Source organism: Pelmatolapia mariae, linkage group LG7 (assembly GCF_036321145.2).
Source record: "Pelmatolapia mariae isolate MD_Pm_ZW linkage group LG7, Pm_UMD_F_2, whole genome shotgun sequence".
Taxonomy (NCBI): Eukaryota; Metazoa; Chordata; class Actinopteri; order Cichliformes; family Cichlidae; genus Pelmatolapia; species Pelmatolapia mariae.
Genome location: NC_086233.1, coordinates 56,776,190 through 56,800,321, shown reverse-complemented (window position 1 = coordinate 56,800,321; position 24,132 = coordinate 56,776,190). Strand labels below are relative to the sequence as shown.

Here is a 24,132-nt window from a genome sequence, read left to right as displayed (position 1 = left end):
GGTTAGGGTGGAGTTACTTTGTGTGTGTGTGTGTCTGTGTGTGTTTACAAGTAGTTTTAAACCTTGTGATCCACAAAACAGCATAACAGTAAAAGAAGAATTGACTGCGTTACAGTCAGTGCGGGAGCGGCGGCTTTGCTCGTGCGCGATTCATTTGCAATTTGGACGCACGTGAACATCTCCTGCCCTGATAGCGGCTGGAGGAGGACTATCCTCCGCCTGTGAGCGCTTTGGCACGAGCGAGGTGCCCACGGCAGCACCTGCTGCTTGTTGAGAGTAAGTGCAACAAGCGTCAAAAGTCGTCATAAATAAGCCTCCAATAACACCAGAAAAAGTCGCCAGATTTGTCGCTTTTTAGAAAAAAAACGACGCTAAGGGGGTTTGAAAACCCCCTAAATATAGCGACAAAGTCGCTAAGTTGGCAACACTGTTTGGACTGTTTTCAGGGTATTTAAAAAAAATTCAAAACAAAACCGTGCATCTCAATGGGTATTCTCTGAGCATGCGCAGAATTACGCACAGCTGTCCTGTGATCCTTTGATCAAAGGATCAAAGAGCGCTGACGTCAAATTTGCGGCCACAAAAGTCCTTAAATACCCCCTCTTCACCTTTGCAAACACAGTTTTACTTGGAGCATTTTCAGAGACAGCGAGTTGTGTTTAGCAAACCAGAAACCTTTCAGAAAGGGACTAGTTTTAAATTTAAACAATTAAGTAAACATTTTTTCTTGTTGACACTTTGCAATAAACGTTTAAAGAAATGTCACACGAAACATTTAATAATTCACAGTCTGACAGAGAGATTCGAGAGGAATCACACAGACTGTATGGGTTGATGGAGAGAGAAATACCTGACCCTATGGAGCTTCAAATAAAAATTCAACAACTCCAGTTGGAGTTGAGCACCCTAAAGCTCAAAAAGAATTATTATAAAGATAATTTCCATCAGTCAAGAGATGAGCTTAAACACATGAAGGCTCAGGCTAAAAAAAATCAGACACAGGTGGAATCTCTGGAGGCTAAACTCCAGGAACAGGAAAAGAACATTCAAACAATGCACCATGACTTTTTGGAAAAGGCAGAATCTCTCATTGAGCAGAACAGCAGCATTGCTGCTCAGTTGTCTCAGATTGAAAGTGAGAGAAACGAGCAAAAGAAAGAGAACACAGATCTCAAGGACGCTTTAGAGAGACTTGAGCAGCAAGTGGGAGAAGCTCACCATAAAACAATAAAAAAAGAAGAGATTATAGAAAAACAATATAGGGAAATATTTCGCAAGACAGAACTCACAGTTGAGCTGAAAAGAGAAATTTGTATTCTTCAGCATCGGGTGAGACATGCACTGGATGAAAAGCAGTCACAGGTCAAATCTCTGGAGGCTAAAATGCAGGAGCAGGTTAGCACCATTCAGAGGATGCACCGTGACTTTCAAGAAAAAGAAGAATGTCTCCTTAAGGAGAACAGCAGCATTGCTGCTGAGATAAACAAATTAAAAACAGAGAACACAAATCTCAAGAAACATTTACACAATCTTGAGTATCAAGAAAAGACAGCAGAAAGTCTCACACAAAAAATATTTTGGCTTGAAGAAAAAATGAAAAAGCAGAATTTCAAAATTCTGCATAACCAAGATCTCATAGATGAACTTTATGAACATCTAAAAATGAAAAGAGAGATCATTAATAATCTTAAAGATGAGCTGAGAAGAGAGGAGGAAGAAGAAATATTAGCTGCTGTTCACAAGATCACCAGTGAACCTCTGCAGCTGGAGAATCTTGCTCCTGAACCTGAGGAGCTTGTTTCTCCTGTCTCAGAACCATCTAATGACGTGGTCCCGACACAGGAGAATCTTGCTCCTGAACCTGAGGAGCTTGTTTCTCCTGTCTCAGAACCATCTAATGACGTGGTCCCGACACAGGAGAATCTTGCTCCTGAACCTGAGGAGCTTGTTTCTCCTGTCTCAGAACCATCTAATGACGTGGTCCCGACACAGGAGAATCTTGCTCCTGAACCTGAGGAGCTTGTTTCTCCTGTCTCAGAACCATCTAATGACGTAGTCCCGACACAGGAGAATCTTGCTCCTGAACCTGAGGAGCTTGTTTCTCCAGTCTCAGAACCATCTCCTGATGTGGTCCCGACACAGGAGAATCTTGGTCCTCAACCCGAAGAGCTCGATTCTCCTGTCTCAGAACCATCTCCTGACGCGGTTCCGAGTAGTAGTGGTTCATGGCGTCATGGTGCCAAACGCCTACTTAAAATAGGTTTAGGTGTTGCTGCAGTAGGCCTTATTATACCTGCAGCTTACTGGGGCTTTTCAATGCTTAACAGCGATTGCCTGTTTGACTCTGTCTATGGCCTCCTTGAACCATATTGCTACCTTGATGATCGATTAGTCCCTTTTTAAAGACTAGTAATGATGGACTGCTTTTCATCCACAGCCCAGAAAACCATACGCTGTTCATGTTAGACAACATGAGCAACATATAGCTAACTTGTGCTCTCATTTTTCTTTTCTTTTGCCTCTCACCCCCCAACCAGTCGTGACAGATGGCTGCCCCTTCCTGAGCCTGGTTCTGTCAAAGGTTTCTTCCTGTTTAAAGGGAGTTTTTCCTTTCCACCGTGCCTAGTGCTTGCTCACAGGGGATCATTTGATTGTTGGGGTTTAATTTGCTTGAACTAAAAAACTTCAACATTCTGGTGAGGGGTTCACATAGTAGGAAGCACTACAAAAGCTACAATTCTTTTTTTTAAAGATTTGTTAGCGGCAAATCAAAATAAAGACAACAATTTTTGAAAACATCTCTTACGGCTCTGTTTATTTGCTTAAATGAACACTTGTATTTTGTTGTCATAGAAGAATATACATTGTCTTAAGTATTTAATAATTTTAAATTTAGCCCTGCGCTGCATGAGATAAACTGTGGCACAGACGGCTGTCGGCCTGGCGAGGGAAAGTTCCTCTTCAACCTCCAAACTGAACCCAGTTTGTTACTCGCAACATCGCAAAATTAGACAGCAATTTCTTAGAGTCTGGTTTAAGTCCTGAAATGACATCTCCTTACCTGTCACGGTTCTGGGTCAGTTTGACCCAGTATTTTGAGTTGTTATGTTTTGGTGTGTTTTTGCATTATGGATTGTTTTCTTATTCTCTTGTGGTGCTTTTGTTGGTTATGATGATGATGGTGATTATTAATCTATGTTTTAGTTATTCTTGTTTAGGGATTAGTTCTTAGGTTTTGTGTTCTCGTGTTTATTGCTGGTTTAGTTCAGTGTCTAGTCTGTCTCTCTCTGTCCAGTCCGTGCCTTAGTTTAGTGTGTATTTGTATTTGTATTTTTCACTCTGTTGTATATAGCATTTGTATTCTATTTTTATCCTATTGTATATTTTATTCTATTTTATTCTACTGTATATAGTATTCTATTTTTATTCTATTCTGTACAGTTGTGTACTGTATTTATTCTTATTTTATTTTATTCTAAGTGTCCTTCATAACTTTTGCACTGTCCACTTCCTGCTGTGACAAAACAAATTTCCCACGTGTGGGACTAATAAAGGTTATCTTATCTTATCTTATCTTATCTTATTGTTTCCTGTTTTATTTTGAAGGATTGTGTCTTATGTCAGTGTGTCCAGCTTCGCCCCCCTGACTCATTAGCCCCAATCTCTCCCAGCTGTGTCTCCCTCCTGTTTTCCATTCCCTGATTACTTCCCTGTGTATATTAGCCCTGTGTTTGCCCTTGCTCAGTGTCGCGTCGTACCATCGGATTATGCCTGTGTGGTTTATGCCGTGTTTGGTACCCTTGTTCAGTTTGTTTTAATTTCTCCAGCAATAAAGCTGAGGTTTTGAGTTACAATTCTGTGTTCGAGTCCTGCATTTGGATCCTCATCTCCGCCTGCCCGCACACAGAGCCCTGACATTACCAGCATAGAAGCATTCACAGTCATTACACTGTATATACACTATATGTGAAAAAAAAGAAGAAAAACAGAAAGCCAAATAAGAAATGCTTCTAAGCAGTAGAAGGTTGTTGACAGTAGCAAGCTACAGGTCTCTCAATATCTTTCAATATTGCTCTCCCTGAGAACCCTGTGCACAGCTAGGTATTCTCAGGTATTAGAATTTAACACATTTAAGTATACTGACATAAGTAAGTTGGTGGAAGTTTCAGGTGTCCTCCTGCAGCTTGCTGGAATTCTTGTCTGGATTGCCTGGCCTTAAACACTTGCTTAGTTGGCAACAAGATATCAAGTTAGTGGGGCACCTGAGACACGCTTTGTCTAACTAATTGCAGTGTTTTGCCATTCTCAGTGAGAGATGAAGGGCTGCTATAAGTGGGTTTTGATAACAATGTCCCGGGGGTACAAGCTGCAGTTTCGTCATCGATCCCACCCTTTTCAGAGAAAGTGACTTCTGTCACACTCTGTGAAGACACTGGGCTTGTCATAGGAAATATACTACTGGGCAAAAGGGCTATCATAATAGTGCAATCAGAGATAATGAACGGGATTTGATTCCACTTCTTGATTCCAGATACTATATCAATGTCCTGCAGACCATCACTCCAGGAGAGTGGTTCACCTTAGTAGTCCTCAATGACGCTTACTTCCATGTGCCAGTTCATTTTGAACACAGAAGGTTTCTGCATTTCACCTTTTGGGAAGTGTACATCAGTTTGCTATCTTCCCCTTCGGCCTGTCCCTTGCCAGTTGGATTTTTACGAGGTGACAAGGCCATCCTTGACCTCAATAATCCTGCTGAGAATAAAGATCCCTGATGATTTGCTTATCTGCATCTCCTGATTAAAGGAGACAGAAAAAGCAACAGCCAACGTCCTAGACCACCTTGTGGCCTTGGGAATGTTAATCAGTTGGGCAAAGAGCTTCCTACATCAATCATAGCAGGCCAAGCTCAACCCTCCAAGACCCAAAGGTTAAAATTTTTCACTATATAAATAAAATGGAATTGCAATTTAATTAATATGTCAATCATTTATAGTGTTTTTAAATATCCCAGTATAGTAGATACATGGATGTTAATGCACAGTAATTGTACACAGTATTGTGTCTGACATTACCTCTAAGAGGGCGCCATGGAGTCAGTAACGTGTAGAAAAATGCATAGATAACAAAACTGGAATCATATAAATACGGTTACACCAGCAAAACAATGTGAGTTAACTGTTACTGTTTAACTTTTGTGTTAACTAGATTGACATTAATGAAGTCAAGGTTAAATTTTAGTAATGGTGGTTTCAAAATATTTTCAATGCACTGATAGGTGATCCAGAAGTAGAGGAGTCATCAGTCAATAATGAAACTGGAGATGTCACTTCTAGAGCAGGACATCTGACTTAAGTCTAATGAACCACGTGCCATTCATTCTTCTTAAAATTTTATCACAGTAGTTCATCAAAGAAAACACGAGAGAGCGAGAGAGAGAGAATATGAACTTAGATTAAATAAATAACTCCAATAAGTAAGAAAGGAAAGATTCTAAAGTCTCATTGTACTGTTTTTTGCATCGCACAGTTACTTTTTGTGACGCAATTGTGAGTAACTGTGCGTCACAATACAATATTATATGACGTAATTTTTAAAAAGTAGAACGATACAGTCCTTGTGAGTTACAGAATCGGAATGCTTTTCTTGGTTCCGGTCGTACGGACGTTTTAGAGTGCAACACAAAGGAGTCACGCTTGCAAGATGTCAACACTGACGGTTGGTACAGGTTTTTGTGTGTTAGCAGTGGAGTAAACCATTGAGGTTTACGCCACTTTACACCATGGAGGTCCTGGGAGGACAGTTTAGCGACATGACTCCACAGGAGCTGGCGGCTCCTGTCAACACCGTAGCTGTGAGTATGAAGACCGGAAAGGACCGAAAGTCTAGCAGCACAAGCACAGAGATGCTAACGCTAGCGTGGAGGCTGTTAGCTCATAGAGATGCAGAGTGAAGGGGAACGTCCTTACATGTTTAATAGACATTAAAGCTTTAATATGAAAGGAACAACTTTTTATCTAGCTGTAGTGTCACTTTTCAAGAAAATCTCACATGGTCAGGTGGGAGACATTTGATGAGCTGACACTGAATGACCTTTGTACCCTTCCTCAGTTCTGCACTCAGTTCTCCAACTTTTGTTATGGTTCAGTCTGGTTTGCACTTTTCTGTGAAGGGAGTAGCAAACTCTACTCTTCTAATATAGCAAATACTTTAGTCTTATACTTTAGAGTATATTATTTGGTTTTATTTTAAGAATATACAAGAAGTAGACTGTATTGTTTTATTTACATTTACCTTTGGGGCAGAAGCTTAAGCTTTTACTCTTATATTAGTGGATCCATCTAATTTCCGACTCATTGTCCAGTTTGGGGTTGTGTTGGAGCCAGCTGTCATAGGGTGAGCTCTGCTCAGATTCCCAGATCAGCAGAGAAAACCATTCACACCTTTGACCAGTTTATTATCACTAATTAAGTTTTTGGACTGTGGGAGGAAGTCTGAGTATGCAGAGAGACCTCACACAGTTATAAGGTGAACATGCAAAAGAACAAGAACATGACACTAATCATGCGTGTTCGCTCTGCTCTTTGTGTCCAGCTCCACTCATGAAAAGAAAAGCAGAACTAATATTACACTTATATAGGGCCAATTCTACCTGAGGCACAACACGCTGTCAGAGGACGCCCCCATGATTTTTATTTACTTATTTTTACAGAGGACTGATCCTCACTGCAGGCATCACTGTTTGGTATGGGAACATCACACAGGCAGAGAGGAAGGCTCTGCAAAGAGTCATAAAGACTGCAGAGAGATCATAGGGACAAAACTTCCTTCAATGGTCTCTGTACGTACAATGCTGCCGAAAAAGAGCAGAGGGAATTATCTGGGACTCACACCATCCAGCTCACTCTCTGCTGAGACACAAAAACTGTACAATCTGAGACACAACAGAGCGGACTGGATCATTACACACAGAACAAGGTTTTTCAACAGCTTCTTCCCTGCCACAGTCAGACTGATGGCAAAACAAAACACTGGACGCTTAAAATAATACAACACTACCTCACCTCACTTCGAATGTACAATGTGATAAATCACTGTCTGTTTAATGTACAATATGCTTACTGAAACTGATTTGAGATTACCACCCTCTCTGTACAGAGTTTTCATGTAGGAAATACTATTAGTAGATTGCTCTATTTTTCGCTTTATGTCTACTTTTTACTTGCTTTATTTCCACCTCTCAAAAATGTAACTTGTAACTTACCCACAGAACTTGTGAACTGTTCAGAAAATATAACCCACAGGATTTGAGAGAAAAGGGACCAGTAAGTGCAAAATGCAAACTTATTTCAGGCATTTCAGGTTTGTTCCTGCAGCACTTTCTAGAAGCACATATGTAGCCTAGGCTTTCTTACTGTGCCCATTCTTAGATGGGTCTTTAAACCACTGTAAAACTACACTCATACATGAAGAATACAAAACTCAAACGTCATTAAAAACCTAGAAAGGATACGATGCAAGGGACAAAAAGTTAAAAGGAGGACATAAAGCAATAAACAGCAATAAACTCAAAAATAGTTTTTTGAGTTTTGATCTTCACCTTCTTGCTGAGTGTTATAAGAGCACTGCTGCCTCTCATGTTTGTGCAGGACATCTGAAGCTACAGCCAGTGTTTGGCTGGCTTATCGTAGCACAGAGGAGGCCTCTATGTGCTAGTAGTAACCCCCTCAAACCCTCAGCCTGTTGTTTGATACAAGCTGGTTTTTGTAAATAAGCTCCCTGCCTTCATATTTACAGATGTGACACATTTAAATCACCCCCCAAAAATAAACTGGTGTTCAAAATGACACCTTTTCATGCACATGTAGACTGGATGTTAACTTTCTGACTGTTTATTAAACAGAAATGTTCGCCATGCTCAAGTAAATAAAACTGATTCACAAAACTGTTAAAAAATAATAATTTTGGGGAAAGAGGACTTTTCAGTCTGTTGTCAGCCTGGTTCAGTGTAAGCGTTGTTTTCCATAAATTGCAAGCTCAAAAAGTGCTTTGTCTCACTCCCACTTCTTCTTGTCGCATGTTGAAACTCTACTTGGAACTTTGTTAAGATCTAACCATGCAAAATATTATTTTTTTGGCCATTTTTCAAGTGGTCTTAAACTTTTGACTGGGACTTTACATTAATTCTCTCTCTCTTTCAGTCACAGTCCCTCTATTTAAAATCCAACTCTTACCTGAACTCTCCTGCCTTTCTGTCTCTCTCGCTGCCTTGTAACGCACCATCCCCCTTTTGACATTAGATAATGGTAAATCAAACCTGCACTGCAGAGAGGTTGGCATTACAGGAAGTCGAGATGATAACGATAGACCAGCCTTCAAACTAAGACGCGTGATGTATAAAAGTCTTTCTACTGAGTAAAGGACAGTTTGAGTTTCCTGCTGGCACCATGCACTGTCTTCACAAGTTTCTTCTTTGTTTTCTACCATGTCTACAAGGCATCAGTGAGACATCAAAGACATACCTGATTTATCTTACAGCTGTAAACGGCACACTAACTTTATCATCTTCTTTTTTTTTATTTACCAGAGTTTGCAACAGGAATTATTCATGGAACAAAAGCTCTGGAGAACTCGATACCCTACATGGGATCAGTGCAGAATAACAAGGGTCAACATGTCTGTGGAGAATTCCTCATCACTGAAGACTTTGTGCTCACTGCTGCACACTGTGACCGGTTGTGAGTTAGATTTCCTGTTCATGAAGTTCATCCTGAACATGGTAATGACATCATTGAAAGCAGCATCAGTTTCATGTGATGTATTTGTAGAATAATTATATTTTTAAAAGAGTTTTTACATGAAAATATGTTTCTATATGTGTTACTATTCTATGGCTGGATGGGGAAAATTGAAACTGATGGCGAACCTGTTGATGAGCCGATGGTGGTGGACGTGTCTGTCATTGAACCAAAGGTCTGTAAGAAACACTGGCCTGGTCTTCCTGCCGGTGTTTCCTGTGCAGGTGGATATGGAACAACCAAAGGATTCTGGCAGGTATGTTTTCTGTGATTTCAGTGGAAACTTGTGTTCTGTTGACAAATGTATAAAAAAAAAAAGAATATAATCTGACATATTAAAATCCTCACAGGGTGAGGTAATACCAGGATGCGCTGTAGAATCCTGACCACTTTGTCATGGGAATTGATCTGCTGCTGACCGCAAGGCACTGCAGCGGGTGATATAAACAGCCCAATTATTCTACCATTCCACCCTTATCTGTATTTATACATGTGTAATGACAATAAAGTGAAATCCTAATCCTAAAATGTGGATGGTGTTTTGGGTCTGCCACTTGAGGACACACAGAAATAAGCCATGCTGAACAGATTTCCACATCTTTTCATCTCATCACAAATGCCTCCAAGATACCTGAAAAGCTTCTGTTTCATTTTATATGGAGAAATAAAAGCCAATATTAAAAACAGCTTTTTGTTTAATGCTAAAAAAATCTGGTGGTTTGAAAGTTTAAAGTTTGAGATGTTAAAGTTACACAGTTAACCACTGTAAGGAACAAAAAGACACTGTTAGAAACTCTTTCTCCAAACATATCCTTCATTTGATACATTAAATTCTTACTAAGATGATGCATGAATTCTATTAATTCTATTCTACTACATCAGTCATGCGTGATAAGCACTGTTGATGATTCACCAGCAGGAACGTTTTATGCTGAAATCATGTTGAAGTCAGGACGGTGTGTGGCCACAAAATAAATGATTCATGAAGAAGCTCATTTTGGAAATGTGAGGGGGGAGAAAGTGGAGATGTGACCTCATCAGAAGATCAAATGCTATTACGGCACCCATAAGTGACGCTCATATCAGGAGCGATCAGTTTCTGGTCAGTCTCTGGTGTGCTGGAGTCAAAAGCCAGCCAGCCCTCTTAGATCCCCGTGTTAAAATGTTCAGTTTCTCAGCATCGAGCTGAAGTAAGGGTTTTGTTCTGAATCAACATTAACGTTTAAGAGATGGATGGACTAAAGAATATGGACCGTGGAAGAAAATGGAGAACAGTTAAAAAAATTATTTTATCTTAAAATATCTGAATAACTGGAGCTGCTTTTATTTGAACTCATTTATCAAAAAAGAGGAAACACATTAGCAGAGGAAAAGTCATTTTCAAAGCATTTTAAACAAGAAAAAGTCCTTGTGAAATCTGAGGTAACATACAACCATCAGAAAATTAAATTGATGACTGCTCACTATACGGCTGAATGTATCAAATGCTTCAATGATAAATAAAAAAAGACAGAATTTATGAACTCAAGGATAATCATACATATAACAATTACAGCTGTAACCATTAGTACACACATCAAGTTCAAATGATGTCCATTTCAAAGTAATTGCTGGAAAGGATATTGTCGAACTCGGTGCAAAATTCAGGATAAGAACTGTAAGTAAATGGCACTTCAAGGGTAGCTCCACAGGTATGAGCAACAGGCCTTCCGTTGAGCCCAGTTTCAACATTAAAACACACCAAAATTTTGTCAAGACAGATCACAGGAGATCCTGTGCAGAAGTGCAGGATTTTTTCAGCTTTGTTTCATCAGTGTTTTTGACATAATGCTGAAGATGGTTAAAGGTTGTCTGTTCTCCGTGAGACAGCATCAATTTTGTTGTTTCAAATAGCTGCACTACTCTTTTGCCTGTGGCCTTCTTTGTCTCATACAGAGACAAGTCACTTTCCTTGTCTGACAGTTTCAGCTGCAGACGTGCCTTGGGTGTGGAGAAGCAATCCATTATATACTTTGGCTCTTTGAGAATGGCCTTATGAGCTATTGTTTCAATGGCAGGATGCATGTTGTTCTTAGGTGGTGGGAAGTGGGAACCCATCCTTGTAAAAAGGTGAAGCAGGTCCTCTTCATCATTTTCATCCAATGTGCCTTGGAGAGCCTTCTCAACAGCTGATCGAGGGAGGGAGATCGTTGAGAAACGATGTAATCAGAATGTCTACATCAACTGATGCCTTTGACAGCCTCACAGGAAAGACACCATGATCTAGTAAGCCTTTCACCCATATCTGCCCAACTGCTTGCCTTTTAGCCTCACAAAAGTCTGGCTTCAGCCTTGGAACTCGTTCAGTTTCACCTTCATACTGTTCCAAAAATTGCTCCCAAAATGCAGTGTAAACCTTCCTTGACACCCCAGCATCATCAACAGCATTTTCATTTACAAAGTTCATCTTTAAAGACACATTCATTATGCTACTGTCCATAAATACAGCCAAAAGATCATCAACAACCTTTATCCTGCGAATTGACACACGTAGGGGGCTCTGTGGATCTCCTGAATTTGATGGGGAAAGTTGGTTGCTTGAATTTAAAGGCAAAACTTGTGCGATGAAATTCAGTCCATGTTCCTGGGTACAAGAAAAAAACATGCATGTTCCATAAGAAATGTAAATGAATTATACAGATTCCAAAATATCAATGTTCTGAATATGTTTGAAATTTATTTGTCTCATTTTAGTTGTCTCTCCATTCCCAAACCATGGTTGCACTGACAATTTATATATAACATTACCATTTTGGCCTGATGGAGCTCCTACTATGCCTCACAGAAAATTATACAAGTGTTCTTTACATGCTGATTATGAGAGGACTCACTTCTGTTCAAAACAGGTAGAGAAGACAATAGTTACACCAAAATAATGTGTCACTATGGTGTTATGTAAATAATTTCAAGACTAAATTTCCTATTTAATTTTATCTTAATTTTAAACGCCGAAATAGTCTCTCAATTGAAAATATCCTTTTAATTCAAATGGACCTACAAAGTGCCATATCCTTAGAAAATGGCATGCCAATTTGGCATCTCTTCAGTCTGTAAAGATAGGTGTTCATGGTTGCCTGAATTGATCCATCTTACCTGTGCAATCTGGGGTGCTTCCTCGTGTATGGACTGCATATGTGGTGTGGACAAGCCATTAGCTGAAGACAATGGGAGCAGGAAACCATCAATAGTAATCCATTTAGGTCGGCTTTCTGAAGGAGGAAGTACTGCATTAACTGACAGCAGACACCTTAACCCTTCAAGTTTATGAGACTCTTCTTCAATCTTTTACCTTAGCCTATTAAAAATCATAAATGTTTTTTAAAAAGTCTGCAAAGTCAATAGATTTTAAGAAATTGAAAAAAGGTACACCTCTTTATTTTCAGCCTACATGACTCACAAGAGTAAAAGGATGTACTACAGTGACGTCCACGTTACCATGGTAACGGCACAGCCAGATAACATTATGAAATTTCAAAACATATGTGCACTTAACCCGTTATGTTAATTAACCTGAACATATTTACAAGAGTTAACATTAAAGGCTTGCATATACAACAAGTGTTTTTCAACAAGTTACTCGCCTTCTCAACCCCGGTGTTTTATGCTGTCTTGTTCTTTCACTTACGGAATTTTCTTCGTACTTTGTATTGTTGCATGTGGATGATGTCCTCTTGTGGCAAAACTTTTGCGAGATCCCGAGTTACTTTTGCGAGCGCTCGCTCCGTACCGTAATATGACCGAAAAACACAGCAAACATTTGCTTCGCCTGCTAATGTGGCGCCTCGACCTAAAATCCTGACCACGCCCCCTGCCGTGACATCACGTTCTAAAGGATCAAAGGATCAAAGAGCGCTGACGTCAAATGTGCGGCCACAAAAGTCCTTAAATACCCCCTCTTCACCTTTGCAAACACAGTTTTACTTGGAGCATTTTCAGAGACAGCGAGTTGTGTTTTGCAAACCAGAAACCTTTCAGAAAGGGACTATCTTTAAATTTAAACAATTAAGCTAACATTTTTTCTTGTCGACACTTTGCATTAAACATTTAAAGAAATGTCACACCAAACATTTAATAATTCACAGTCTGACAGAGAGATTCCAGCGGAATCACACAAACTATATGGGTTAGTGGAGAGAGAAATATCGGAGCCTAGGGACCATCAAATGAAAATACAAGAACTCCAGTTGGAGTTGAGCACCCTAAAGCGCAAAAAGAATTATTACAAAAAAAATTACTATCGCTTTAAAGATGAGCGTGAACACAAGTGTAGAGACGTGCATGAAAAGAATTTCCATTTTACAGAAAGCATGGTTGAGCTTGAAAGAGTGACTCAACAGTCAGATGACTTCGAAGCTCTAATTGTTGCAGAGAATAAAAATTTGCAAGCAGAGGTTAGAAGACTTCGGATGATGCTCCATGAATTTCAGGAAAAGGAAGCATCTCTGCTTGAGCAGAACAGCAGCATTGCTGCTCAGCTGTCACTGATTGAAAGTGAGAGAAACGAACAAAAGAAAGAGAACGCAAAACTCAAGAAAACTTTAGAGACTCTTGAGTACCAAGTGGAGAAAGCTCATATTGAAACAACAACAAAAAATGAGATAATAGAAAAACAGAGTAGGGAAATAGTGCAAAACCAGAAACTGATAGTTAAGCAGGTACAAGAAATATGCAATCTCCAATGTCAGGTGAGACAGGCTCAGGTCGAAAAACAGTCACAGGTGGAATCTCTGGAGGCTAGAATGCAGGAGCAGGTTAACACCATTCAGACGATGCACCATGACTTTCTGGGAATGGAAGAATCTCTCCTTGAGCAGAACAGCAGCATTGCTGCTGAGTTGTCTCAGATCGAAAGTGAGAGAAACGAACAAAAGAAAGAGAACGCAGATCTCAAGGAAGCGTTAGAGAGACTTGAGCACGAAGTGGGAGAAACTCACCATAAAATAACAAAAAAAGAAGAGATAATAGAAAAACAGAATAGAGAAATAGATCACAAGACAGAAATGATAGTTGAGCTGAAAAAAGAAATATCTATTCTTCAGTGTAGGGTGAGACAGGCTAAGGACGAAAAACAGTCACAGGTGGAATCTCTGGAGGCCAAAATGCAGGAGCAGGTTAACACCATTCAGACGATGCACCATGACTTTATGGAAAAAGAAGAATATCTCCTCAAGCAGAACAGCAGCATTGCTGCTCAGCTGTCACTGATTGAAAGTGAGAGAAACGAACAAAAGAAAGAGAACGCAGATCTCAAGGAAGCGTTAGAGAGACTTGAGCACCAAGTGGGAGAAACTCACCATAAAATAACAAAAAAAGAAGAGATAATAGAAAAACAGAATAGAGAAATAGATCACAAGACAGAAATGATAGTTGAGCTTCAGTGTAGGGTGAGACAGGCTCAGGTCGAAAAACAGTCACAGGTGGAATCTCTGGAGGCTAGAATGCAGGAGCAGGTTAACACCATTCAGACGATGCACCATGACTTTCTGGGAATGGAAGAATCTCTCCTTGAGCAGAACAGCAGCATTGCTGCTGAGTTGTCTCAGATCGAAAGTGAGAGAAACGAACAAAAGAAAGAGAACGCAGATCTCAAGGAAGCGTTAGAGAGACTTGAGCACGAAGTGGGAGAAACTCACCATAAAATAACAAAAAAAGAAGAGATAATAGAAAAACAGAATAGAGAAATAGATCACAAGACAGAAATGATAGTTGAGCTGAAAAAAGAAATATCTATTCTTCAGTGTAGGGTGAGACAGGCTAAGGACGAAAAACAGTCACAGGTGGAATCTCTGGAGGCTCTGCAGCTGGAGGATTTTGCTCCTGAACCTGAGGAGCTTGTTTCTCCAGTCTCAGAACCATCTCTAGATGTGGTCCCGACACAGGAGAATCTTGCTCCTGAACCCGAGGAGCTTGTTTCTCCTGTCTCAGAACCATCTCTAGATGTGGTCCCGACACAGGAGAATCTTGGTCTTCAACCCGAAGAGCTCGATTCTCCTGTCTCAGAACAACCTCCTGACGTGGTTCCGACTAGTGGTTCATGGCGTCATGGTGCTAAACGCCTACTTAAAATAGGTTTAGGTATTGCTGCAGTAGGCCTTATTATACCTGCAGCTTACTGGGGCTTTTCAATGCTTAACAGCGATTGCTTGTTTGACTCTGTCTATGGCCTCGTTGAGCCATATTGCTACCCTGGTGATGGATTAGTTCCCTTTTAAAGACTAGTAATGATGGACTGCTTTTCATCCACAGCCCAGAAAACCATACGCTGTTCATGTTAGACAACATGAGCAACATATAGCTAACTTGTGCTCTCATTTTTCTTTTCTTTTGCCTCTCACCCCCCAACCAGTCGTGACAGATGGCTGCCCCTTCCTGAGCCTGGTTCTGTCAAAGGTTTCTTCCTGTTTAAAGGGAGTTTTTCCTTTCCACCGTGCCTAGTGCTTGCTCACAGGGGATCATTTGATTGTTGGGGTTTAATTTGTTAAAAAACATAACAAATTAGGTGAGGGTTTCACATAATAGAGAGCACAACAAAAACTACAAAGTTAAAAAAATTTGTTAGTGGCAAATCAAAATAAAGACAACAATTTCTGAAAAACATCTCTTACGGCTCTGTTTATTTGCTTAAATGAACACTTGTATTTTTTGTCATTGAAGAATATACATTGTCCAAAGTATTTGATCATTTTAAAATTAACACTGCGCTGCATGAGATAAACTGTGGCACAGATGGCTGTCGGCCTGGTGAGGGAAAGTTCCTCTTCAACCTCCAAACTGAACCCAGTTTGTTACTCGCAGCATCGCAAAATTAGACACAGCAATTTCTTAGAGTCTGGTTTAAGTCCTGAAATGACATCTCCTTACCAGCATAGAAGCATCCCACCAAGCATTCACAGTCATTACCCTGTATGTACATTGTATGTAGACTGTATGTGGAAAAAAAGAAGAAAAACAGAAAGCTAAATAAGAAATGCTGCTACGCAGTAGAAGGTTGTTGACAGCAGCAAGCTACAGGTCTCTCAATATTCTCTCCCTGAGAACCCTGTGCAGTCCAAAGCTAGGTTTAAGGCACATGTGTCAAAGTCAAGGGCCGCGGGCCACATCCGGCCCGGCGTACATTTATATCCGGCCCGCGAGATCATTTTATATGGATGTACTATTATTGTTATGCATGGCCCGGCGATATGAGGCGCTAATAATATACAAACTACAGATCCCGTAATGCAGCGCTGCAGCCTCCTTGCTGAACTCTCGGCTAACCGGGAACATTCCCGCGTCAATCAAGTCAAACCTCTGTTATTGTGAAGCTAGCCGCTCACAATGGTGGAGAGAAAAGTTGATTCTGATAACAGAGCCATTCAGCGCCAGAGGGAGACTGAATATATGTTTACAGACATTGCTGGTAAACCCGTGTGTCTTATTAGTGGAGTTAATGTGGCTGTAATTAAGGAATTTAAGTTAAGACGGCACTACAAGACAAAACGTCAAGATAAGCTGAAAAACCTAAATGCAGAGCAAAAGCTACAGAAAGTAGAAGTCTAAAGAAGAATCTGACATTTCAGCAGACCTTTTTTCACCAGAGCAAAATCACAAAGTGAAGCTGTTGTGAAAGCAAATTTTATTGTAGCAGAGGAGATAACCAAATCAGCCCGGTACCACTCTGAAGAGCTGCATGATGAAGCTGTGCGACGTCTTGTGTCCAGGCAAAAGGCAGATTTTGGCAAATGTGAGCCTGAAGAGAAATACGATTGCTGATCGGGTTTGTGAGATGGCCACTGATTTAAGAACACAGTTGTGTGAAAGAAGCAAAAACTTTATTGCATCCTCTCTTGCTGTGGATGAAAGTACAGACATGATGGACATTGCACAGCTGGCCATCTTCATCCGTGGAGTGGAAATATTGAACGTTAAATCGATGCACGGGACAACGACAGGAAAAGACATTTTTTAAAACGTATGTCAAAGTGTAACCGACATGAAACTGCCCTGGGACAAACTTGTTGGACTTACAACAGATGGAGCGCCGGTGTTGTGCGGTGAAAAAAGCGGACTAGTCAGCAGGATGCGAGTAAAGATGCAGGTGGAGAACTGTACCGGTGAGTTAACAGCATATCACTGCATCATACACCAGGAAAGGCTGTGTGGTAAAGTCCTAAAAATGGAGCATGTAATGATCACTGTAACGCAAACAGTAAATTTTATCTGAGCTAAAAGTTTAAATCACCGTCAATTTCAGTCTTTTATGTGGGAAATAGATTCAGAGTTTGCCGACATTCCATATCATACAGAGGTCCGTTGGCTGAGTTGGGATAAAAAATTCTATATAGAGTTTTTGAGCTCAGCAAGGAAACCTGTCAGTTCATGGACATGGCATGTATGATGCAGTGAAGGCATTTCAAGTGAAGCTGTCACAAATGCACAGTGTTGGGCAAGTTACTTTGAAAAAGTAATTCAATTATAGTTACTAGTTACTTCTTCAAAAAAGTAACTGAGTTAGTAACTGAGTTACAATATCCTAAAAGTAATTAATTACTTGAAAAGTAACTATTGCGTTACTTTAAAAAAAAAGTTTAACCCTCTGGGGTCCAGGGTATAACTGGCCATTTTAACTACTTTTGATTTTCCCTCCACATTTCACCTTTAAAAACTATTTACTTTGCCTTGTTTGGTATCATCCTTTTCAGCACAACCTCACGTGTCTGAATTTACAGTCATGTTTTCATTTTGACATACTGTATTAACACAGTTGATCTAAAATCAGACAAAAACCATAAAATCAGGGTAGAAAAAGTTATATTTTTTACTGTAACAACCACAAACATCTTTAATGAATCATATTTCATAACTTTAAATGCAACTATAAATTGTCAATTTTAAAATCCTATGCACAAGATTACTTTTACCCTTTTTTAAAATAACCATTTCAAACTATTTACAGAACAATCAGCTGTTCTGCATTCAGTAAGATGCCACACAAATTATTTGTGCCACTCCAAATATTTCTGTCCACTATAAAGGAGAACATCACAGCCTGATACCTGCAGGCCTGACAGCAGCAGGTGTATCACTCCTGTTTCTACCTGGAGACAGCAGTCACCTTATTGTTCTGACACACAACACAAAACTATCCACAACACTACACACTAACTACACAAGACAACACATTAACTACACACTCCAAACACGCTAAACGTCACAAATCTCTCACATCTCAAAACTCGCGCTCTCTCTTTTTCTGCTCTCTCTCTCTCTCTCTCTCTCGCCGTCACTCCTAAAACTTCCGCTGTTTTTTTTTTTGTTTTGGTCATAAGCAGAGAATGCTTGCTAGCACTGTCCTTAGACAGTAAACGTGACGAAACTATTGAGGAAAAAACGCCGCGTATATCTTGTTTATCATGACTCTGGTTTTACGTGGCCTATCAACATAATTTATAAACTGGTATATATCACCTTGTTGCTTTGTCTTTAAGTGGTCATGTGATTGGCTTACCACGACTACTTTATTCTTCCTCAGTCAAACAGCAGCACTCATGCGATTGTTTTACCCCCTTAGCTCCAGGTGTTGTGCTAGACAGTGATCGTGATTTTCGCGTCCGCGGGAGCGCGCAGCTGCTTAAAGCTGTAGCGTCCAGATTACTTACAGCTACTTCCGTGCAACTGATATAAGATGCAGTAAGCTGAACACAGCTTCAACCGTCTGTTTGTTGAAAAATAGTAACGGACCGCGTTTCCTTGTTAGTAACTGTAACGGCGTTGTAACGCTAGGAATAGTAATTAGTTAGATTACTCGTTACTGAAAAAAGTAACGCCGTTAGTAACGCCGTTACGTGTAACGCTGTTATTCCCATCACTGCAAATGCACCAGTGCAACCTGCCTCACTTTCCCTGATGCCAAATAATGTTGAACCAAGTCAGCGGACTTTGCTGAACTGCACCAGTGCAGATTCAGATGGAGCTGCAGTGTAATGATACACTCAAGGCAAAGTACGACACTGGCCCGCACAGTTTATTAGTTCCATTCCTGAAGCAATGCTCCGTCTACATGCGGCTCGAACCTTGTGTATGCTTTCATTTATTTTTTCTGGGGTTTTTGGCAGCATGTTCATATTTCTAACTTCCATAATTTTGACAGGATATATTTTTATGAAGAGCAAAATATTTAAAGTTTATTTTATAAGTGTATTTAATCTGGAATAATATTCCTATCTGTTTTTATTCATATTTATGTTTAAAAACATTGTTTTAGTGTGTTCAATAAATGTTTATCTTCTTTGGCCCGCGACCTAAAGTGTGCCTTGAGTTTTGGCCCCTTGTGCAATTGAGTTTGACACCCCTGCCTTACATGCTGTCAGTACACGCAGGGTAATAATGGCATGGACACACTTCCTGTCCAAGCCTGCGGGGCAGTCAGGCTTGGACAGGTCCTTGCAGGTCCTACCCTTGTCACCTGCAAGAGTGACAAGGGTAGGGATGTTGAGCACGATACAGATCAGGACTGTGAGTTGACGTGTCAGATTTGAAGAGGGGAGCCTCTACTCTGCCAATGGTTTCATAAGTGCCGGTGCCAAAGCCTGCATATAAGGCATGTGGTTGTCACCTCTCTTCACTGCATTCTTATTGTGAATGATCCACGAGTTCATCACACCAACAATGATCATGCCATAGAAGACGCAAAGGGGCCATTTCTTGGTTTTTCTTCCACAGCCATGTGAGTGCACATCTGGTCAAAAGTATCAACACCACCTTTGCTTGGTTTTAAAATCCAATCACTTCAGGTTTTCAGTGGGTCCTATGCTTGGTTGTCTGTGCATGGATGACAGGAGCAGGACAACCTTCTTTTTTGAAGCAGGGAGGAAGGACACATGATTTTCTTTACTTTTCATCACTTGCGGGATCTCCCTTTTGTTTGCTTTTACTGTCCCCACAAGGGTCATGCCACAGTTCTATGTTCTATATATATTACATTGAATAAATGTAAATGACTAGAAAGACTTGTTTTCTAAAGAAAACTGTGCAAAATAAAAATGTTGAACTCCAAAATAACATTTTATTGAAAGCTACTGAGGTCACAGTGATCTTGAAATACATGTAAATGTCCTTTGCAGTACATTAGGCAGGTCAGTTCCGTATTAATGAGGCCACGTATTGCTGAACAAAGATTAGTTTTGATCAGAAGTAAATAAAATGATGGATCACATCAGTGCGCGTGCTGCCTGACATGTCTGCCGTTGCTGCTGAGCAGTTTGGGGTACGCTGTCCCGAGTGAGCGCCCGTGTCTGATCACCACCAGCTCCATCTGACACTGGTCAATGTTGACCACAACTGTGGTGCTTCTCTCCGTGTTCATGAGGAAGACGATGGTGAAGACGGCCATCTCAAACTCGGGGCTGGTGCCGATGAAGGCGCTGCCAACGGGCTTCACCACACCGTGCCAGCTGAACTGGAGGTTGAGAACGTGGTCATCTTGATCAGGCTGTGACAAAAGCATGAACATTAATGGATATGTTACCAACGAAGGAAATGAATCTCTTCTGTCTGGTGAACTGTTATTCTTACCAAATCATGCTCCCTGGCCTTATATCCTTTGTAGTCCAAGTGTTGGTTTTTCTCTTGCAGGTAGAACTGGACCCAGTTGTGAAAGCCAATGATTTCTGTTCCTGATTTTGTCTCGCCAACAAACACATGTTCAAATCCACTGGAGTCCAGGCTGGTGATGATCAGTTTAAGAACAGAAACACACATACTTCTTACCAAAGAAATGATTATTAAATTATAGTGTTGCAGAATCTCATGGATGAATTTAACAACTGGACAAAGTTAAAGCGGGATGGTTGGCAGGAGGAGATCTCACCCTGTGTTTCTCTGCCTGTGGTAGAGGTGGAACCAGATCAAGTTGAGCTGTTTCTTGAACAGCCTCAAGTCAGAGCTGGATTGACCTTTTCTCACCAGGTACTGATGAGCCCGCTGTGGCGAAACATCATTGATGAAAAGTGTCGTCATAATAATAATAATAATGTTTTTATTATGATAATAACATGAACAGATGTATTTATGTCATTATTTTGAGCTTTTACACATAAAATAATTATAAAAAACATGAGTATAAAAGGTGTTAAAACCCTGATCCCATCTTGGAATAAAGCACTTTTGTTCATGTAATTACAACATTTAACTCTTTAAAAAATGAATCATACCTCTATATGTTATGTCAACATTTTATTTAATCTACATTATAAGAGTGCCTTTGGAATGAATATGTATTGACCTTAACATATTAAATAGTTAATCTAACTAAGCCCTAAAGATGGAGTCATGAGACTTTTTGTCCAAATGTTACCTGCAGTCATCTGGTTCATCCAGTGGTGCAAGTTTCATGTGTTTAAGAACAGGGTGCAGTGAGGGTGGAGTTGAGTGTCAGGGTGATTTGTGACAGCAGGGTAGCAGCAAGAGAGAAAGGGAAGGTTTACAAGATGGCAGTGAGACCTGCTGTGATGTATGATTTGGAGATGGTGGCACTGCCAAAAAGACAGGAGGTGAAGCTGAAGATGTTACGATTTTCTCTGGGAGTGATCAGGATGGAGAAGATTACAAATGAGTACATCAGGGGGACAACTCAGCAGGTTGAGATGATTTGTACATGTCCAGAGGAGGGATACTGGATATGTTGGAAAAACTGATGCTGAAGATTTAAAGAGGAAGAAGGCAGAAAAAGTTCACTGATATAGTGGAGGAGGACATGCAGAGGGTTGGTGTGACAGAAGAAGATTTTGGGGATAGGGTGAGATGGAAGAAACTCGAAACTTGAATATTGTAAGGTAAAGACCCCACAGAACAATAAGACAACCACTGTGAGCAATCACTTGGCGACAGTGTGAAGAAAAAACCCTTTTTAATGGGAAGAAACTTCCCACAGAACCAGGCTCAGGGAGGGGAAGCCATCTGCCACAACTGGCTGGGGATGATAATAAACTTTGTGCACCTCACCTATCTGTGTTCTGTTCTGGGATGATTCTGTGAATCATATTCTCTTTAGCTGTGTTATTAAAGAGAAGTAATCCTCTAATATCTGACGTCCTCCTCCATTTTCTTTCTGGCTTCTTCGTGGTTGCGATCCTGAGTGTGAGGGACCAAGCAGCCAAGGCATAGAGGACACAGGAAAAATGTCTTCAAAGAAGGGTTCTCTTTATTTTAACCCTCAAAAGGTTCAAAGACAAAATTCAAAAACATAATTAGCAGGCCCATACAAGAGGTCAACTAAATGTAACTCCACAAAAAGTAATTTCCAGAAACTTAAACAAAGTGGACACAACTTAACTCATAAACTGACCTAATTACAAAGACACAAGAGGGTAGTTTTTATAGTGGTTTGGCCAAACCATTTACACACAATAGGGGGAAAACAAAAACACACTAATATTAACTAAGCACAGAATAACACAAGTGTGGTGGAGGTGTGGTCCCGGGCTTGGCTGCAGGGGAGGAGTGGTGCAGTGAGCTCAACGGGGCGGTACTGAAGAGGCAGGTGAGAACACAGCTGATGGCGTTTGGTCTGATGATGGTTTCCTTCCCTTTTTTAGTGAGACAGGAGAGGAGCGGAAAAGGCTGGGAACAGCTGAGACCGGAGCTGTACAGACTGTGGACTGTGTGAGTACAAGAAAATAATTATTAGAATGTAATGTGTTAAATTTGTTTAGATCACAGTAATAAGGAAGGATTGGTCTGTGTTTCAGTTTGGTTTAGCTGTAGGCCTGAGAGTGTGTGTAATTGTTTAGAGAGAAAGGAATTTATGGTCTGGTGTCATAAAAGGAGACAGGAAGCTACAGTTGGGGGATTGCTGATGCTGATGCTTGTACCTTTAATAAAAGTTCATAATTGCCATAACTTTGAAGTAGGTTTGCAGGAGACTCTCCACCTGATCTGTAAATGTAAGACAACAAGAGGCCAACGACCCAGTGGATGCAGAGTGGGGGTCTCAATATTTGTAATATGTTAACTCTGTTTTCTATGTTGTGTAGAGGAATCTGGTGTAGCTTGGGTGAGGAGATTACTTTTATGACCCCCAGGAAGTCACGTACACAGAAACACACACAGTGCTTTGACTGTTACGACACACCCACACCCACATGCACACTCACTCACGTGCACACACATACACACAGGTACGCGCATACAGTCACTCACGTGCACTCACATAGACACACGGGTACGCGCACACACAGGCACTCACGTGCTCGTGCATACACACAGACACACAGAGTTTGCAGCACACCATGGGGGTTTATGATGGGGTCACTTCTATAAAGCTGGCTGTAACTAACAAAGCAGGGAAGAGCTGCAGAGGGACACCGGCCTTGCACGTCTTCCCTTCTAGAAGATGCATGCTTAAATGAAGATGAATAAAGATGAATAAAGGTTTTGTGAAATAACTACTGAGTTCCGGTGCCGTCTCTGGATGCCCGAGGAATAAAAAGAACCGGGGTAAAACTGATTTCGTAACAACTGTCACAACAAACGCAAAACTCAAAATAAACCGTGTGTGTGTGTGTGTGTGTGTGTGTGTGTGTGTGTGTGTGTGTGTGTGTGTGTGTGTGTGAAGGGTACACATAACTCTGTCTTGCACTATGCTGTGCTGAATTTATTGAAGGCTGTTATTTTGTGATTTTTTCCTTTCAACACTACACACTTATTTAGAGGAACAAATACCTTTATGCCACACTGTTTTGTTCATTTTATTTCAATCAAAAATTATTAAATAACAACAAGGAACAAAAACCAAGATGGACGTAATGTTTCTCACTGAACATGCAAACTTCAGGAAGTCAGTGGTTTCATGACAGATTAATGGGATGCTTCCTAATCAGGGCTGCACAGTTTTTTTGATCGATATTGAGATGGCAAACTTTTAACTAACAGATTTTGTAAAGCACTGACAACAAGGAGCTGGAGGTTGCAGATTTAAAGATGCTATGATTATTGTTTGTCAGAGACCTGGAGAGACAGGATTATAAGCAAGTACAAGTACATGGACAGCTCAGGTTGAGCGGTTTGGAGACAAAGTTAGAGAGGCAAAGTTGAGCTGGTTTGTACATGTGCAGAGGAAGGATTGTCAACGGATGTTGAAGATGGAGCTGGCAGGCAGGAGTAAAAGAACACAACCTCAGAGGAGGTTTGTGAATGAAGGAGGACAGAGGGTTGGTGTGATGTGGGAGGATGCTAGAGATAGGGTGAGATGGAGGCAGATGAAAAATAGTAATTTGTTGGACAAAAGTCAGATTTATTGAAAGTTTCCTCTGACAAG

At 40.6% G+C, this 24,132-nt stretch overlaps 1 protein-coding gene and 2 long non-coding RNA genes across 5 annotated transcripts; 1 reads left to right on the top strand and 2 right to left on the bottom strand.

The window, feature by feature from the left end:
• Positions 1-5,682: 5,682 nt before the first annotated feature.
• Positions 5,683-9,338, top strand: LOC134631505 (uncharacterized). The gene is made up of 3 exons (XR_010094406.1): positions 5,683-5,854; positions 8,588-9,054; positions 9,149-9,338. It is a non-coding gene; the product is annotated as an uncharacterized LOC134631505 (long non-coding RNA).
• LOC134631506 (uncharacterized) lies at positions 8,986-12,752 on the bottom strand. 3 transcript variants are annotated; one of them, XR_010573715.1, is made up of 4 exons: positions 12,419-12,752; positions 11,931-12,046; positions 11,305-11,421; positions 8,986-9,089 (listed from the first exon to the last, which is right to left on the bottom strand). It is a non-coding gene; the product is annotated as an uncharacterized LOC134631506 (long non-coding RNA). The 3 variants fall into 3 exon arrangements; XR_010573714.1 differs by lacking the exon at positions 8,986-9,089 and having other exon boundaries at positions 9,505-11,421; XR_010094407.1 differs by lacking the exon at positions 8,986-9,089 and having other exon boundaries at positions 9,505-11,421; positions 12,463-12,752.
• Positions 12,753-18,962: 6,210 nt separating this feature from the next.
• LOC134631503 (uridylate-specific endoribonuclease C-like) lies at positions 18,963-20,888 on the bottom strand. The gene is made up of 3 exons (XM_063479909.1): positions 20,686-20,888; positions 20,391-20,541; positions 18,963-20,307 (listed from the first exon to the last, which is right to left on the bottom strand). The coding sequence occupies exons 1-3, from the start codon at positions 20,832-20,834 to the stop codon at positions 20,032-20,034; spliced, it is 576 nt and encodes a 191-aa protein (XP_063335979.1). The 5' UTR covers positions 20,835-20,888; the 3' UTR covers positions 18,963-20,031.
• Positions 20,889-24,132: the final 3,244 nt, after the last annotated feature.

Coding starts and splice junctions, on each gene's coding strand:
- LOC134631503 (XM_063479909.1), bottom strand. CDS start 20,834: ATGACGACACTTTTCATCAATGATGTTTCGCCACAGCGGGCTCATCAG. Junction 20,542..20,685: donor CACAGGCAGAGAAACACAGG/GTGAGATCTCCT, acceptor GATCATCACCAG/CCTGGACTCCAGTGGATTTG. Junction 20,308..20,390: donor AGGCCAGGGAGCATGATTTG/GTAAGAATAACA, acceptor CTTTTGTCACAG/CCTGATCAAGATGACCACGT.